Source organism: Cyclopterus lumpus, chromosome 7, assembly GCF_009769545.1.
Source record: "Cyclopterus lumpus isolate fCycLum1 chromosome 7, fCycLum1.pri, whole genome shotgun sequence".
NCBI classification, from domain to species: domain Eukaryota; kingdom Metazoa; phylum Chordata; class Actinopteri; order Perciformes; family Cyclopteridae; genus Cyclopterus; species Cyclopterus lumpus.
In genome coordinates, this window is record NC_046972.1 from 15,397,540 (window position 1) to 15,415,487 (window position 17,948).

Sequence of the window (17,948 nt, forward strand, 5' to 3'; positions counted from 1 at the left end):
AGGTCACTGCTTACGATCTGACTCTATCCCCCTCCACCCCTCCACCCCTCCCCCAAACACCCTCTCCTGTCCCCTGACTTCCTTCTTTTTACATTTGTGTGAATCTCGTTGAGCCTAAAATTAGTCTGTGTACTGAAAATTAAAAATCCTTCTCTTCAATTTAGGTCCATGTTACTATTACCTTCATCACTCTCGCCACTGACCACTTGGTTGGAGTCCACTTATATTGTCCCCTTATAGTTATCTAAATATATCCTTCAATACTAATTGCTCATGTTGTCTGTAAAATCTGAGACCACAAAGCAGTTCACAACGACTTGAAGGCACTAAAGAAGGTAGAAAATCACCTCCAGTGAGCAGCTGAACGCAGGCAAATGAAGATGCTTCTCAGGATGTGAGCTTTCAACAGCTAACAATGACACAGCTGATTTCATACCCACGTTTGTGACATCTTAAAAGAACAACTCACGTTGTTTAGCACAGTGAGATGTCAGGGAGTCTGCTTCTTTATTTCTGCCTGGCTGTCAAACACCCTTTCACGCTATTTCGTTCTCTTTTTATCAGTTTTCTTTCACAGCACATGCTCAATCCTCTCTTGTCAACAAAAAGACCACCTGGAAATGAACATTTAGAGCTCTCTCTCTCTCTCTCTCTCTCTCTCAACCATTTTTCACCTCTATTCCCATTTCTTTCCTTCCATCCACTGTTAGGTCAATGAGCAAAGCTCTGCAGCAGCATTGCCCTGAGGACCTGGATTCCTCACTCAGAGGGAGACAAAGTGTTGCTCAGTCAACACCTGCCACTTTATGTAATCAATCTTTTTTTCCTCTCTTAACATAATGCACAGCTTTTCTCATGTTTCCTCAAAGTCTTTCTAGGTCACATTCATTTCTGTTTTCTGCTTCCATCTTACATGGCATCAGTATTTCATGATACTTCACCAACATTAACATGTACTTGTTTGTACAGCCTAAGTTCCCAGTGACACCTATCATGAGTAACTGGTACAATTCTTGGTGCAACGTATCCTCATTCAAAGGATGTAGTTATGAAAAGTACTTTTGTATTTTTTGTGTGTGTTTTCCTACAGATGTCCAGCAACATGAGAGTGATCAGTGCACCTGTGCCTCTCATGCAATGTTCAAGCAACAAAACTACTTGGCTTTGCTTTGGAAAAGATGCGGTGACAGAGACAAATTCTGGTTTCACACGGGCAGCGGTCTTCTGGGTAAATGTCCTGAGCTTTCTGCCACACCACACACACACTACAGTCCTCCTCCTGCAGTTTTTAATTAATACAAACACTCTGCGGCTTGCTGTCAAATCAAAACAGGATTAACCTCAGCACAGAAAAGTGAGTGGCCCAAGCCACAATAGCCCAGCAAAGTGGGTTAAACCTCTTTGCCCAAACACATAATGCGCCATTCCTCGAGCTAATGACCAGATTTCTTGGGTTCATTTTGAGATTTCCTGAGCTAACTATGCACCAACCTCACCACTTGAGGCAGAGAAAGGCTGAAAGAAAACTCTGATAAGATAATATTTGGTTATAATCACGCTGAAGTAAATAAAATGTGGTCAGGATCAAGTACTGCAGAGAACACCAGAGCGCCAAATTACCAGTTGAATTAAAGATAATTACTCAGTAAAATTAATTACTTAGTCAAAAAAAGTTTGCTTCATTCTTAGTCTTTACATTCAAATGACACTTCAGACTCCTGTTCATTCTCACCAATCTCACATTTATCTCAACAACCCATCTTTATCTTCATGTCTGATTTCTTTTCATTTCAGTTCACAAGGTACTTTTTAGCATGCATGTCACTTGTTTTCCAAACACCGAACATCAGCGAAGGATTTATAAGTGATCGAATCCCTCTGTTCCCTCCTGACTTATGAATCACCACCAGAGGAAGTGGCATTCACTCTGGGCGTAATAATCTTGCAGAAAAACTTTGTCTGATTTGAAGACATACGTCAGTCACTGTGAGGAAAGGCCACAACCGGTGAGAGAGGGAGGCAATACGCCTGCATGTTATTGCCCAGACAGTTGCTATTAATGGTTAACCCATGCAATAATCCGTTGGGCTAGCTGGTGATTCCTGGAGGCTCAAACTTCAGACACACAATGGTTTTTACAAGCTCGTCATCACATTAAAAACTCATCTATAAAATCGTAAAGCATGATGTGGTAGCTGAATTTCTGTATCCCCTCTAAGTGAAATGTTGCCTGTCCTTATAAAAGTGGCCTGTGTTAATTGTTGCCAAGTCCTACAAAGGAAGCAGTGCATGAAATAATGACTTGGCAGAGCAGTTGGAGATGCATGCACACTGCTGACCCCCTCTGTTCAACCCTCTACTCGGAATGCAGTGAAGTGTGCAGGTTAGCGTTCTCATAAAGTCGAACATAGAAAAACTGGATCAAAACATGCAGTTTCGTGACAGAAAACTGCTGCAAAACTTGTGTAGTACTTTGTTTTTTTAAGTACACTATGAAACGTGAAGATCATCATGTCATCATATAACCTACATCTGATTCCATTAAGTCCTGAAAGTAGACTGATGAAGCAACAAAGAAGGATAAGATCCTTATAGGTGCGGACACATATTAAAGGAATGAGTGTTCAATGCTGCCTTACAGACACACTACAGGGACACCAGTCACTGTAAGGCTACTGTCGACCACCACAGACACACTCGGAGCCTCAATTGAAATTCACAATTGAGCATGCAACACCGTAACAGACTATGAAGGACAACTGAAATAACATTGACTATAAGTAACATCATGGAAAACAAAATGCCATTGGATCCAATCAAGTATTGAGCAGTAGATATTATTCGGTAATAGTAGTGCTCCTAATAGGAATTAGATTAGTTTATAGAGTGCTCACCCGGATGGTCTGGCTCGGGTCTCCGGACACCGGGCCTCCCACCAGCTTGCAGTACAGGTCCTGCACGGTTCTGCCGGTGTCGTCCTCCCCACAGGTGGCCGTGGCAGTGATTTTGGTGCCCTCGGCCAGGTTAAAGTAGGGTGGGTGCAGGCTGTATCCGTTCACCCCGTTGGTCGACAGCTCCTGTGCCGACACCAAGTGACAGCAGGTCACTAGCAGCGGCCACAGCAGCAGCGCGACCCGCGGAGCCGCTCCACTCGCCATCATCTCCACCTGTTCGCTCGATCCGGTCCGAGGGGGGTGAAACAAGTCAGAGGAGCGAATCACTCAGAGTTTGAGGAGAGGTGAGCCGTTAGCGCGTGTAGGAGAGAGGCATTGGTGGGGGGAAAGTGAGAGAGATATGTTGCCAGAAAGAGAGGAATAGGAGTTTTTTTTAGTCCCGGAGAGCGGTGTGTTAAGGTTTCAGTCCTCTTTCTCTCCGTGTCGCTCCACCAGGCACCTATTCCAACTCACTCTGCGGGCCCCCTCCCTCCCCCTTTCTCTCGTTTGGCCCGTCCCCGGTGGTTGGAGGAGGGCACAACTTCTACCAATGTTTCGCGTTTGAATCGGTTTGTTTGAGCAATCATCACGGTTCATTAATTGGTTCAAATAAAGCCATCATACAAGGATGATAGATGTTTCGGGGAATTCATTACTCTCTTCTCCTTCTTTGCTCGCTCACTTCTTTCCTCCCTGCTTGCTTTAGACTTGTATTTATTTTCCCCACAGCTTCCTTCATTCTCTAGTCAGCTTTCTGTCTTACCTTCAATGCTATTCTTTTTCCCTTTTTCCTCCCCATCACTCCATCTTATAAGTGGAAAAAAATCAAGCCTCTTTGTTTCTTTACTGTGTCATTAATGTTGACATGCATCATTACACTAACCCAGTAGCAAAACAACAAATGGAAAATAAACTCACACAAACAGATAAACAGGCAGACAGACAGACAGACAGGCAGACAGACAGACAGACAGACAGACAGACAGACAGACAGACAGACAGACAGACAGACAGGCAGACAGACAGACAGACTGACAGACAAATAGTCAGACAGACAAATAGACAGACAGACAGAGGCGGCCACACACTCAGCTCATGTAGGCACACGGAGAAAGAGGAATTCCACAAAGGTTTGAATTGGGAATATGAAATGATTCGTGGTATTGATTCATGATTGTTATTGCATAACTTGCTTGAACATGTTGAATATCCAGAATGAATTTCACAGGATTTAATCATTTTAATCAAATATAATGTGGATAAGCGTGTTTGATATGTGACATTTTAAGTGAAACCTTGTATTGACTCGCCAATTGTTTTACTTTGTCAGAATCAGAATCCAGTTAATTTTAGAGAAGGTTTTCTCATTCACAAAATCTGCTTTAGTGTATTGATGCATAACAATAAACAGAGTAGGAGAAAACACAAAATAAAGGTACACACACTACACTACAAAAGTCAAGAAATATAGATATGGAATAGAAGAATGCACAATACAAATATGATAAAAAGCCTTACAAATATGTACAATTTATTTGTTTTAAAATGAAAGAGATAAACAGTTCTAGTAATAGTAATATTGTCATGGGGATGTGCAGAAGTTCACAGTATGAAGTATACATATTATGTGCAATGTCTGAGGAAATAATCTAAAAGGTGTGTGCTAACGCATGGACACAGATGTTAAAACGTTAATGTAACATAGAGGAGGGGATAAGAGTCTGTGTCGGCCAGGTTTTGACCGAACCATAAAAAGATGGTATGTTTCTGCAAACCAAAAGAGAGAAAGATACAATGCACTCTGCCCTAGTTCTTTGGCAGTGGCTTCAGTGTGTTTTGCTTTGTTTTAATTCAATTTAAGCCAAACCATGATGCTTTTTACTGAACCTTTATTTTTGTTGTTGTTTTTTGGAGGGTTGGGGTTCAATTTGAAACGTTAACCACATGTTTCAAACTGTTCAACCACCTGTTATTATGTCACTCTAGTTAAATAGTTAGCAGGTCACATGATGACAACTGGGTTGACCCCATGACAACTGAGCAAACTACATTTGCTGATGAAGACTGTGAAATGTGGTTGAAAGCTCTCAAAAAGCTCGAAAATGGATGTTGAGTTAAGTTTATTTTGTCGTATAAAGATTACGTTGCGAAAGGTGATTTGGCCTGAGACTTCTATTGGTAGGGGAAAACCTGCAGGTAGTATTAAACTTGCAATATCTTGTTAAAGTTCTCACTGGTTTTACTCACAGTTTGAAATTGTTAGCGTCACAGATACACAGTAAAATCCTTTTTAGGAGATTTTGTATACAAATGTGTGTTTGTCTGCTTAAACTCCAGGACTCAGTAGGCGGCCTGTCATTCTTCTGTGCTTATCATCCATCCTCCTCTCTCTCTTTCTCTGTCACGTCAGACCATCCCATGCAGACCTGCTGTCGGTCGGTGTGTGAGAGAGACAGTGTGTCCACTCAGTATTCCATCTCAACACACACACTTTCTTCAACTCTAAATGGCTCATGTCAAGAAGAAAAGACACCAGAATGATCTTCTGTTACTCAACCGTCTTCTGTTTGAAACCACCGGAAGCTGCTGTCGGCCCTCGGAATAAGTTGTCCTTTCTAAATTTCTTTCTCTGATTGAATAGCTGAAATGGGAGGGCAGTTGTTTTCTGAGTTACTTGGGTAACAATATAGCTGGTATTTTAAAAAACTGTTGTTTGTGATGCACTTTTAAGTTTATTTTTGTGTTTGGTGTGTGTTTCTTTCTCCAGTCGAGAACTGGCCGAGCGTCAAGGATGGATTAAAAGGTGAAGAGGCTCCTGGGTCCTTCAGAGGCCCAGTGTCTGTGTGTTACTTGTGAGCAGCCAAATGAAAAAACTAAATCACAGACGTAGCTATAAAAAACTAAACATCTACTTAATTACATTTCGGCAACCAAACTGCTTGGTTAGGTCTGGAAAAACCTCATGGTTTGGCTTAAAATAAGTTTGTTGAATTTTTTTACAGAGTGTGAATAAAAGTGTATAATTTCAACAAGTTGAGGAATTGTACGGATAGAGCAGAAGCTACTTTGTGACAAAAGGTATAGTTTAGAGCACCAGAGATCGCTACATGATTGCTTTTTGGGAAATAAAATCTGCTAAAAACATCCCGCTCCATACACAGACTCTATTGAAGTTTACACACCTCTAGGGAACACCTGAGCAGCTGTGTGTTTCTGTGTGTGTGTTTTCCCATGGACTCTGGAGCACCGCCATCTAATCAAGCTTTACAGGAACCACTTTAGAAGATGAAAGGGTTTCTTTTCCACACACACACACACACACACACACACACACACACACACACACACACACACACACACACATTTAGATAACAGATGCTCAGGTGAGTCAAAGTAGTATTCACAGGCCTTTTGGCTTGAAAGGATGTTTATATGTAAAAAAAAAAAATCCTTTTGTGGTGATAAAAGAAAGAATAAAAAGAAGAAGATACGTAAGGCAGGTGAAATTACTGCCATGTTTGTGCCCAGTCTAGTCCAGAGTCCAGAAACCTCACACATCTACTTCCTCCATCGTCTGTCAAACACATGCTGAACTCTGACCTGTGGACTGCTGTCTGCCTCTTTCTCACACACACACACACACACACACACGCACGCACACACACACACACACACACACACACACACACACACACACACACACACACACACACACACAGGCAGGGTCAGTGACCTCCTGTAGTTTAAAGGACTCTAGAGGCAGTGTGTTAATGCAGCAGAGCTTCATTCACTGACACACTAGAACATTCCACCGGCTGTTTGGAGGCTCGCGGGTCACACCGGACACACTTGTTGTTCATTCTGTACACATGTCATATATTGCTTCTGTCCATCCGGGGAGAGGGATCCTCCTCTGTTGCTCTCCTGAAGGTTTCTTCCCTTTTTCCCCTGTGAAAGGTTATTTTTGGGGAGTTTTTCCTGATCCGATGTGAGGTCAAAGGTCAGGGATGTCGTATGTGTACAGATTGTAAAGCCCTCTGAGGCAAATTTGTAATTTGTGATATTGGGCTATACAAAATAAACTGAATTGAAATGAACTTGTGTGGTTTGTGTGCTCCAGTTTACAGCTGCAAGTTACACCAATGTTCATTCATATTTTTTTTTATTTATATAAATGACAGTTTCCAACCAGGGTTGATGTCTTCAAATGCTTGTTTATATTTATTTTTTACATCCAAACGTAGACCTTAAACACAGCAGCAGAAAATAAATATATGGAGCAGATTGATGTTGAAATAGCACAGTGCACATCAAAGCAGTTGCATTAAACTACCATCACAGACTGTTTTTTACTCACACTGAAATGCAAAAATAAATCTCTGTGAAGTGTCATTAAAAAACACCTGTTATTACCACTCATCACCAAAGGAACCGCCAAAAAGAACAAAACAGAGGTCTTTGATATTGTAATTTTCAGACTAAACAAGATGGCTGGTTTATGTTTTTAACTTTGGACAGAGCCAGGCCAGCTGTTTCTCCCTGTTTCCAGTCTTTATGCTAAGCTAAGGCTCTAGCTCTGTTACACCGCAATGCACATAATTTCAAACTAACTCTCACAAAGAAAGCAAATAAACGTTCCATCAAAGTCTTGAAGTATTTATTGAATGCATATAAACAAAGAGGAATTGAGATCTTTTGGACAACAGAGTCAAGAGAAATCCTGGGGAAGAGAAAAGAGCATGAGAATAAAGAGACAAGTAAAGAGGAAGAAAGAGGGCTTGTCGTTTCACCCCACTAATCCACATGTTGTCGCGGCAACTGCTAACTGCTCCATCAATTGAACGACTTACCCCCTGCTGGTCCATACACACGCACACACACACACACACGCACGCATGCACGCACGCACGCACGCACGCACGCACGCACGCACGCACGCACGCATACATGCACTCGAGACACTGGGCTTTCCCAGGAACTTTCCCAGAGAGGATGTATGGAGACAGACATCAAGACGTACAGACACGCACGCACGCACAAACTTTCCACACTGAAATAATAATGAAAAAACAATATTTGATATTAAAACAGTTGGCATACAGCGTTCTCATATTTGATTGGCAACCTGTGTTGTTAATTTTGCAAGAGTTTGAATATAATTCAATCTGACAGGTAAACAAATTGCTAGTCAGAGGAGCAGCTCTGCAAACTTCCTGTTCTCATCGTTTAGTGAAGACTAGATGCTTTTATCTAAATCCATCTGTTAGTATCTGTCTTCAGTCAAAACTTAATGCTCTTATCATCACATGCTACACACAAGCACACACACATGCACATAGTTCATTTTTTCTTTTCTTTTGCAGCCATAACTTCAGTATATTCAGATGATAACAGTGTTGAGTAAATACTGTGAGTCTATTCCAAGCATTCCTCAAGTGTGCCGCCTCCCATTCTGGAGATAGGACTTCCAGACACACACACACACAAACCCATGCACACACATAAATGTCACACACAGTGCTGAGGGCGGATATGTTTGATGTGCTGTGGGCCGGGGAGGGGATGTTTGGGGTTGACAGTGGACTCAAATGTGTGTGTGAGGCAGGTACCTACATGCCCTTCTCTTTGTGTCCTCCAACGAGACACTTCAAACCACACTCCTGGTGGGCCCTCTCTCTCTCTCTTTCTCTCTCCCCATATGAGTTCTGCTTTTACTGCCCGTAAGATCAGAGCTTGATGTCAACGATGCCTGTGGGTCAGTCGGTCCAACCATCCAGACAACACTTCAGACCAGAGAAAGATATGTGGTGACCCCCTGACCTTTCCTCGAGTACCATTATCAGGCTACAATGTTCACTAATACAACAAAGATATCACACTTGAATGGGAAGATTAAATTGGGTTTTAATAAGCATGTTAACAATTGCATTGCTATTAGTATTGCCAATATCATTACGTCTTTGATTATCATTATTAGTCTATTACATCCACTGTTGCTGTTATTTTCTCCAGAACGTTTCTTCTCTTTTTCTCCCGGTTAAATGTTTTTCCTGAACCGATGTGAGGTCCTGGGACAGAGGATGCTGTATGTGTACAGATTGTAAAGCCCTCTGATGCAAATGTGTGATTTTGGGCTATACAAAATAGATTTAATTAAATTGAATCGAATTCAATGTCCGCAGGACTCCCCTGCCTCTTGCGAAGGGCTGCACACACTCGCGTGAATATGTATCGGCTATCGATGGTTGTTGGACTGACGGTGGCCGGTTGGAAAATGTTAACATACAGCCAGCAACTGATTAGCTTTGTTTAGCACAACCCCTGGAAACAGGGAGAAACTGCTAATCTGTTTGTCATAATACAGTTAGTAACATAGATCACGCCAGCTGGTGAAGTAATTTAGAAAGCTAGCCAACTAACATATCCACTCAGATAGTATGTTGCTTTACAGCTAACTGTAACTTAGCCACGCTGCATGGTCTGGTGTCGGTTGCTTCGTAACGTTAGCTGACAAAGTCATTTGCAAACTGCAAGCTAATTTACCAGCCAGATCGGCACAGGAAGTCTGGATACATTAGCTGAGATTATCAAGACAGCATTTTGTTTCATGAGCTACACACTGTTGGCGGTTTGACAAAGCTTTAAGAGAGCAAAACGTCACAGGCCTCAGTTTTTAGATCGCTATAGATAATAAAATGCAAACTTTATTGCCCGCATGGGAAAAAAAACTTGTCTTCTGAAAAGAGCAAAAAGAAACGTTATGAGTGATATTATCTTCGTTACAGTTACCCAATATTACTTTAATAAAATGTTGCAAGTTGAAGAATATTGATGATGATTCTGTTTTTGTGTAGTTGCAAAGTCGCCACAGGTATTAAATGAGGATTATTTGTACTTTAGACTGCAGCCTTTTTCCTCTCTTTGACCTGCTCACTCTCTCCTTACTTCCATCTCTCTCTCTCTCTCGCTCTCTCTCTCTCTCTCTCTCTCTCTCACCAGTGTCTCTTTCACCTCCTTTCCCTTCATAGAGCTCGCTTACTTTGAAGTCTGCTGGCATCCGAAAGAGGACAAAGAGACGAGTCGGGCTGCTTTCTGGAGACAGACAAAAGGACGATCGAGGGAGATAGAAAGATAAAAAGGGAAAGAGACACAAAACCAAACACAGGAAGTTAGAAATAGGGTGAAGAAGGAAAATGAGAGATATGGTAGAATTTAAAAAGTGAGGGATAGACATCAGGCTCTACATTAAGCAAGCTGGACAAGTTAAGAGAAACTGTGAGATAGTATTTAATTAACCATGAAGTAAAACAGATTCTAAGTGATTTACAATCACTGTTTTATTTTGTTAATGTTAAAGTGGCACAAGTTAGGAGTTTACTTGAATGTAGTCTGAGATTGTTTTAGCTGACACCTAGTGGCCTTCAACGGAACTGCATGCTGAACTGGCTGCAGTGCAGGTGGATGCTTCCTCCACACTGCCTGTTTAGCTAAAAACAGCTCCTGGAGCAGTGCTGTGATGCAATAAACGATGACATGGACTTCTATTTAGAAGAAAATGCAGTTGAGCTTGACACGAATAAATGCTGATAGAACACATAAAGTTCAACTATATATCAGCACAAATGCAATCAAAGTCTAAATATGAAGATACATTTTACATGGATGTTTTGCTGAAGGACCAACTTGGCTTCATGTCCCTGAAACAGAGTTCTTTGTCTGTGTGTGTCAAAGGTATGCAGGGGGCCAGGTGAGGGGGGTTGATTGAGGGGAGGGAAGGGGGGGGGTATGAGGGGCCTCCATCCCTACACGTTAAGATCATTGTATGGCGAGCTTAGACTCGTCTGGCGCACCCTGCCACAGGCAGACATGTTCAGCATTTAATTCAGATTAGGAGTTTGGCTCCAACAGAAGGCGCACTGAGAGAGTGTGTGTGTGTGTGTGTGTGTGTGTGTGTGTGCGTGCGTGTGTCTGCGTGTGTGTGTGTGTGTGGGGGGGGGGCATAAACCTTAGCATTAGCGTCCCACGTGTGTGGCAGTTGACATTTAGTGTTGTTACATATCATTCTCGCATATTTCAACTTCAATATATAAGCTTTGGTTTTAAAACTAAATCTTTCTTCCTCTCCATGCACACACACACACACACACACACACACAAACACACACACACACACTCTCTCTAACAGTTAGTAATATATCCATAAACAGGAAGTAATGCAATTAAAAGGCTGAACAGAAGAGCACACTCACTGTCGTCTGTAATTTCACGCAAGAAAGAAGAGACTCTTGAGGAGGTGAGAGCTGGTTACCTATTACCTATTTTTGCAAGCATATCCTGAGTAAATAATAATCTGCATTATGCTATAGAATGGCAACAGGTTGACTGCATTAAAACACACTATAGACATCCAACTTTGATTCTCCTTCAGTGAGCTGGACGTGCAGATCTATAGGGCACATTTCAGTTCATGTGAACTCGAGATGGTGAGAGCGCTTCACATTAAGTGACCTTTAAGTGTTTTTTAATTGACACAAATGGGTTACGAAGCAAATATTTCTCACATACCTTGGTCCACAGTCTAACCAGGCCTTGTGGGAAAAAGAGAGAGAGAGAGAGAGACAGAGAGAGAGGAGGGGAGTTGATGAAGATGATGATGACAAACTTGTCCTCTGCGTAATTATTCACCTGTAGGAGAAAAAAAAAGAGAGAAAATGCGTGGGAACAAAGCAGTAAAGCAGCAGTTGATGACAATTATCACTGAGCCTGCGTGAGGCTAAAGACACCCTAAAACCGCTCTCACACCACTGGACCATCACACTGTATTTAGCCTGAATGACCACTGTAACCTCCCCATGACTTGCCCTGTTATTCACATGATGACCTCTATTTCATCTGCTCTCTCATTCTTTGAAAGCCAGATGGTGGAGAGTCAGACAGGAGGTCACGTGTTCCTGCTGCAAAAATCTACTTACTGACATAAATATTGTTGAAATAAAGTTTCCAGCACATCAGTCGAAGCTTTGAGTTCAGTGGTGCTGAGCAAAGATAATGAAACATGTTTGATTTTGCATAGGCTGTATTAGTTTTTTATGGAAAATTCCCAGTATTAAATCAGATTAAATCAGATTGTTGAACTGTAATTATTCATACATTTCTATCGAAATAAATGTGTTGAATCCGGGGAGAGGGATCCTCCTCTGTTGCTCTCCTGAAGGTTTCCTGTGAAAGTTTTTTTTCTATTTTTTGGGGAGTTTTTCCTGATCCGATGTGAGGTCCAGGGACAGGGATGTCGTATGTGTACAGATTGTAAAGCCCTCTGAGGCAAATTTGTAATTTGTGATTTTGGGCTATACAAAATAAACTGAATAGAATTGAAAATTGAATAGACCTGCCTGACATCCTCTGTCTTCTCTCCTGATGGATCACCTTCAACATTTTTCTGGAGACAACCGAGGCTAAAACATTGTTTGGTTTATTATTGGGTGGTTCTTCCTCCATGACATGTTTTCTTTGAGATAAGTGGAAAGAAAACATCCGAAACATACATTAAGGTGTTGTACTACACTTTGTCTATTTGCATCTGTAGAATACTCCTAAATTCACCAAAAGTTAGTTTCATTTCCATATTTAAAACAACAATTTTAGAAACTGGGGACGTTGGTATGTATTGGTATGGTTTTTACCCTGTTCACCTGTAGTGTCTTCCCTTAACGTGAAAAGGGAATGCCAGAAATGACTGGCATATTAAGTACTATACAATACATTAGTATTAGTAAAGTATAATCAGCTAAACGTGCTTAAAGTATCTAAACTAAAAGATGTGACTGATAAAATATACATTACCCAATAATAATACTGATGCATCTGGTCACGGTGGAGGCATTTCTTTTTAATCTTTAGGTACAGTTCCTTTTGGGGGAATGACAGATGTCTCAATCTCATTTTGACAATGCGGTTTCTTGGAAAATCATATCATGGCATATTTCTTTTAATTGGGAGAGAAAAACATTGTCTTGTGTTCGCCACTCTAAATAGTTCATTACATTTGACATCCAATAAATAAATATTACACAAGTGTTGTGCCCTCTACCACCACCAGAGGTCCACATTTATTGAGAAAACATTGTTATTAAATATTTTTCTTTGAGATTTGGTTTTGGGGATTCTGAACATTAAAGTATTGAATCCCTGTCGCTTCTCTATAAAATCAGCATCAGTAATAAAGATCTCAAATAGCCAGGTGTTCTTCTCAGGCAACTCAAGAATAAAGCACACATCTAGTAAATCTGAGAACTGCACATAGTATATTGCAATAATCTAAAATGTCGGGTAGTCAGCGATGTTGAGGAGTACAACAATCTTAGAACAGCACTGCCCCCATGTGACTGAAGGGAGTGGAGCAAGATACTTTCTTGCTTTTTAGTACAATCAATTTAGTGACGTCAAAAAGTTAAGTTATGTTAAACGTTCAATACTGGCTTAGAATATAGTGTTAGCAGGGTAACTGTTCCAATAACAACTTTTCCTACCAGCTTTCTTAATGTATAGTGCACTTTATAAACTCACTGTGAAGCGCAATACTGTTCTCACAGTTCTGTGCTTTATTTTTATTTATTTTTTTATACTATTAGCATTCACCTCCTTTCTTAGTAATTGTACCTTCATTTTAAGTTATTGTAATTCTGTGTACGGAGTAACGGTCTGTTAACAGTATATGAAAAAGATTGAACAATAGTGCAGTTACTCAAGACAATTTATTTTTGAAGTTAAGAGTACAGATCAGTTTAAAACTCTCCGTCGTCCTCCTCATCATCTCCCAAAGTATCAGCTCCAACTTCCTCATAATCCTTCTCCAGCGCTGCCATGTCCTCTCTGGCCTCAGAGAACTCTCCCTCCTCCATACCTTCACCCACATACCAGTGAACAAAGGCACGCTTGGCGTACATCAGATCAAACTTGTGGTCAAGTCGAGCCCAGGCCTCTGCAATAGCAGTGGTGTTGCTCAGCATGCACACAGCCCTCTGGACCTTGGCCAGGTCTCCACCAGGAACTACAGTGGGCGGCTGGTAGTTGATGCCAACCTTGAAACCAGTGGGGCACCAGTCCACGAACTGGATGGAGCGCTTGGTTTTGATGTTGGCGATGGCAACATTCACATCTTTGGGCACCACATCACCACGGTACAAAAGGCAGCAAGCCATGTATTTACCGTGGCGAGGGTCACATTTCACCAACTGATTGGCTGGCTCAAAGCAGGCGTTGGTGATTTCGGACACTGTTAGCTGCTCATGGTACGCCTTCTCAGTGGAGATGACGGGGGCATAGGTGGCCAGAGGGAAGTGGATGCGGGGATATGGCACCAAGTTGGTCTGGAACTCTGTCAGATCAACATTGAGGGCACCGTCGAAACGAAGAGAAGCAGTGATGGAGGACACAATCTGACTGATCAACCTGTTCAGGTTGGTGTAAGAGGGGCGCTCAATATCGAGGTTCCTACGGCAGATATCGTAGATGGCCTCGTTATCGACCATGAAGGCACAGTCGGAGTGCTCCAGGGTGGTGTGGGTGGTCAGGATGGCGTTGTAGGGCTCCACCACAGCGGTGGACACCTGGGGAGCTGGGTAGATGGAGAACTCGAGCTTGGACTTCTTGCCGTAGTCGACAGACAGACGCTCCATCAGCAGGGAGGTGAAACCGGAGCCGGTGCCACCTCCGAAGCTGTGGAAGACCAGGAAGCCCTGAAGGCCGACGCACCTTTCAGCCTGAGGGCAGAGGGAGATCACACTAATCACATATATGAGATGCAGTACAATTATTTGGCTTGAAATATATGTATTGCTTATTTGAACAGAGAAAGACAAATTTGAAATACCATGATTTATTTGTGCATTTTAAAAAACATTGTATATATACACACGTTGTTGCTCAGGCATGCACACTCAACCAAAACTAAACATACGTGACGGCGGTGAAGAACTTTTACACACGTGTTGTCTAAATTCAGGGGCTGCAGCTTAAGTTTGTGAGAGAGATAATAGTCGGTTGGAGGACAGCGAGTCACATTAGTGAGCAGAACAGTCCTGCTTGGTTAAATATTGGCACCGGCAGCAAATATTAATGGAGGTTGCATTATGATGCATTTGGCTCAGTAAACATTGTTATTGGGCGACGGTATATTATAACGTTGGCATGAAGAGTTCAAATGCAATCTTGTAAAATGTTTTTTTTGTCGAGAAACTTCAATGAATGCAGTCGTTTAGAGATATTTTCACAGCAATATAAAATAGATGTTAGAGAGGGAATTATAAAAATAATGTGAGGTAGATACCTCAATACAATTTGTCAAAATTTTGAGATAGTCTTCGAATTGTGACCCCAATATAAAAGAAGGTTCATTGTAATTTAAGGTTGTACTGTAGTCTTTGAACCAGAGTTCAAGTCCACACTGTCAAAGTGTTCCAGCCTGATTAGGGAGGAACTTCTCCTGCTCTGAATTGCCCACCAGTTTGCGGGTCCTGTCCAGCACCAGCTCAATGATCTCTTTGCCGACGGTGTAGTGTCCACGGGCGTAGTTGTTGGCAGCATCCTCCTTGCCAGTGATCAGCTGCTCGGGGTGGAACAGCTGGCGGTAAGTCCCACTGCGCACCTCATCTGAAGAGACGGATTCAAATCAGAAATCACTTGAGGGTTTGATGTGATGAAATAAAAGAGGGGTCTGTATTTAATGAGTTTACCAATGACAGTGGGCTCCAGGTCCACGAAGACAGCTCTTGGGACGTGCTTTCCAGCTCCAGTCTCACTGAAGAAGGTGTTGAAGGAATCGTCTGCTCCTCCTGTGGTCTTGCCACTGGGCATCAGTCCGTCCGGCTGGATGCCATGTTCCAGGCAGTAAAGCTCCCAGCAGGCATTGCCAATCTGAACGCCGGCCTGACCAACGTGCACCGAGATACACTCACGCTGGAAGGGAAACGAGCAATTGGTGACATCTACCATTAAATATTGCCATCTATATGTTTTGACCACGTCTAATTAGATGCTTCAGGTCATCATTACATGTTGAAGATGGGCGGGGTCCAAAGGGAGGAAGAAATAAAAGGACTCTTTGTAAAGTACCAGATAACACAACATCATGACCAAGTCACCTGACACATGCTGCCCATCTATTTATAGTCTTAAAATGAATCAGCTTATTCAGAGGAAGAGATTTAACATCCATGAATAAAAACATAGAGAGAAAAACTAATATTATTTAAATATAAATCTTCATAAACACTCTCTGGAGGATCATTTTAGTCTACCAAAACCAGACAGAGCTGTGGTCATATTTTCCGTAGGCACACACAGTTTTCAGAGGCAATAGCACATGAAAAGATTACAAATTAAGTGTTGGATTACTTAATTATATTAGGAAAACCCTTTCAAAGAGGTGGTCGAAATAGAAATATAAGACAAAGACTAGGAGATAAAAAGAAAATCAATATAATACACAATATTAAGAACATAACGTTACTTGAATACACAAAAAATATATTAATAATATAAGATAAAACTGCACAGAGGAATGTGACAAGACTAAGTTAATTATATAATGTTACCCCAACTGGGTCACTGCAGACTGACAGTTAGTATGTATATATGTTTATAGGCTCTACATTTTCTATTAGAAAGTTAACACTTAAAAATCACAAATAAAACGTGACGTCATATAACTGTTGTTCACATTAGACTTCCTTCAAGGCAATATTAACTCAAGCTATTTGTTAACTAATGCCGATAAATTTAGCTCAAAATGTGTGATATGTGGGCCGTGGGCCTGATTAAATAAAAGAAAGAAAACTTCCCATTGTTCCACACTCACCATGTTTCCTGAAGCTTTGTCTGAAAGGGGTGGAAATGAGGATGATTGGACGGATTTAACTCTCACAGCTGCGCTTCAAGGAGTGCTGTGTGAGACGCCAACACCCAGCCTCGCTGGAGGAGGCTCTTTATAGTGGCGTTACAGGGGGAAGCTACTGAATCCTATTGGTCGAGAGCCACGAGAACTTCTTTCCTATTGGTTAAGTGTTACTGCCCATGACTGTGAGAGTTGCTGTCCACGTTTATACATACAATAAGAGAAGCAGAACATACCAGACACATAGTATTCATAACAAAACAAACAGATACATATATCAGTAATTCTAAAGATTTAGTTTTCATACAAATAAAAAAAGGTATTATAAATGTTAAAGTACACTATGCAATAAAAGAGAGAATGTATCTACATGTAGTCGACCAGTCAACATTTGACTAAAAGTATTATTAGAATACAATTAATGGACAAAATGTAAAAGTACTCATTATTCAGAATGGCACATTTCAGAACGTTCAGAATTATTGAATTAAAATAATGTATGCATTAACATTACTTAAGTGTACTTGAGTAAATGTACTCAGTAACTTTACACCTTATGTACGGTTGACTCAATTTGGCAACAGAAAGGCAGCATCAGTTAAATGAGTTTCCTTTTATTACTATTTACAAGAAAAGTATAGTCCAGAGTTTCCTTTTCTAAGAGTAAAACTTTTGTTTCCTTCCTGAATTTGAAGGAAACTTACATTTTTGTAACATGCGACCTTCAGCTGGAATAAACCACAGCAAGGACGGGGTCCTGGTTCCCAACTGTATCAACCATTACCTCAGACCTCACCAGCTATTTAAATAATTTAGAGGACTGAAGCCAACTCCCCAACAAAGGCCAAGCTTAATACTACCAATCATAACAATTTATTTTGTGGGATTCGGATCAAATTACTTAATGTGTGACTCACATTCTCATCATTGAGCTTGTTTATATTATGTACCTCGTTACAATAAAAGCCAACTGGAAATACTTGCATTTTGTGCTTTTAGGCAATAATGAGCTTTAAATTTAAGTAATACAGTAGATTAATGTTTAAAAGTGTTAATTCACAAGACAACTTCATATCGGTTCGCTTTGTCAACCTTCCACTTTTATCGTTGCAACAAACTAC

The 17,948-nt window shown here is 41.3% G+C and overlaps 1 protein-coding gene across 1 annotated transcript; it reads right to left on the bottom strand.

Moving 5' to 3' along the window:
* Positions 1–13,669: 13,669 nt before the first annotated feature.
* On the bottom strand, positions 13,670–16,971 carry LOC117733290 (tubulin alpha chain-like). The gene is made up of 4 exons (XM_034536821.1): positions 16,792–16,971; positions 15,668–15,890; positions 15,436–15,584; positions 13,670–14,695 (listed from the first exon to the last, which is right to left on the bottom strand). The coding sequence occupies exons 1-4, from the start codon at positions 16,792–16,794 to the stop codon at positions 13,718–13,720; spliced, it is 1,353 nt and encodes a 450-aa protein (XP_034392712.1). The 5' UTR covers positions 16,795–16,971; the 3' UTR covers positions 13,670–13,717.
* Positions 16,972–17,948: the final 977 nt, after the last annotated feature.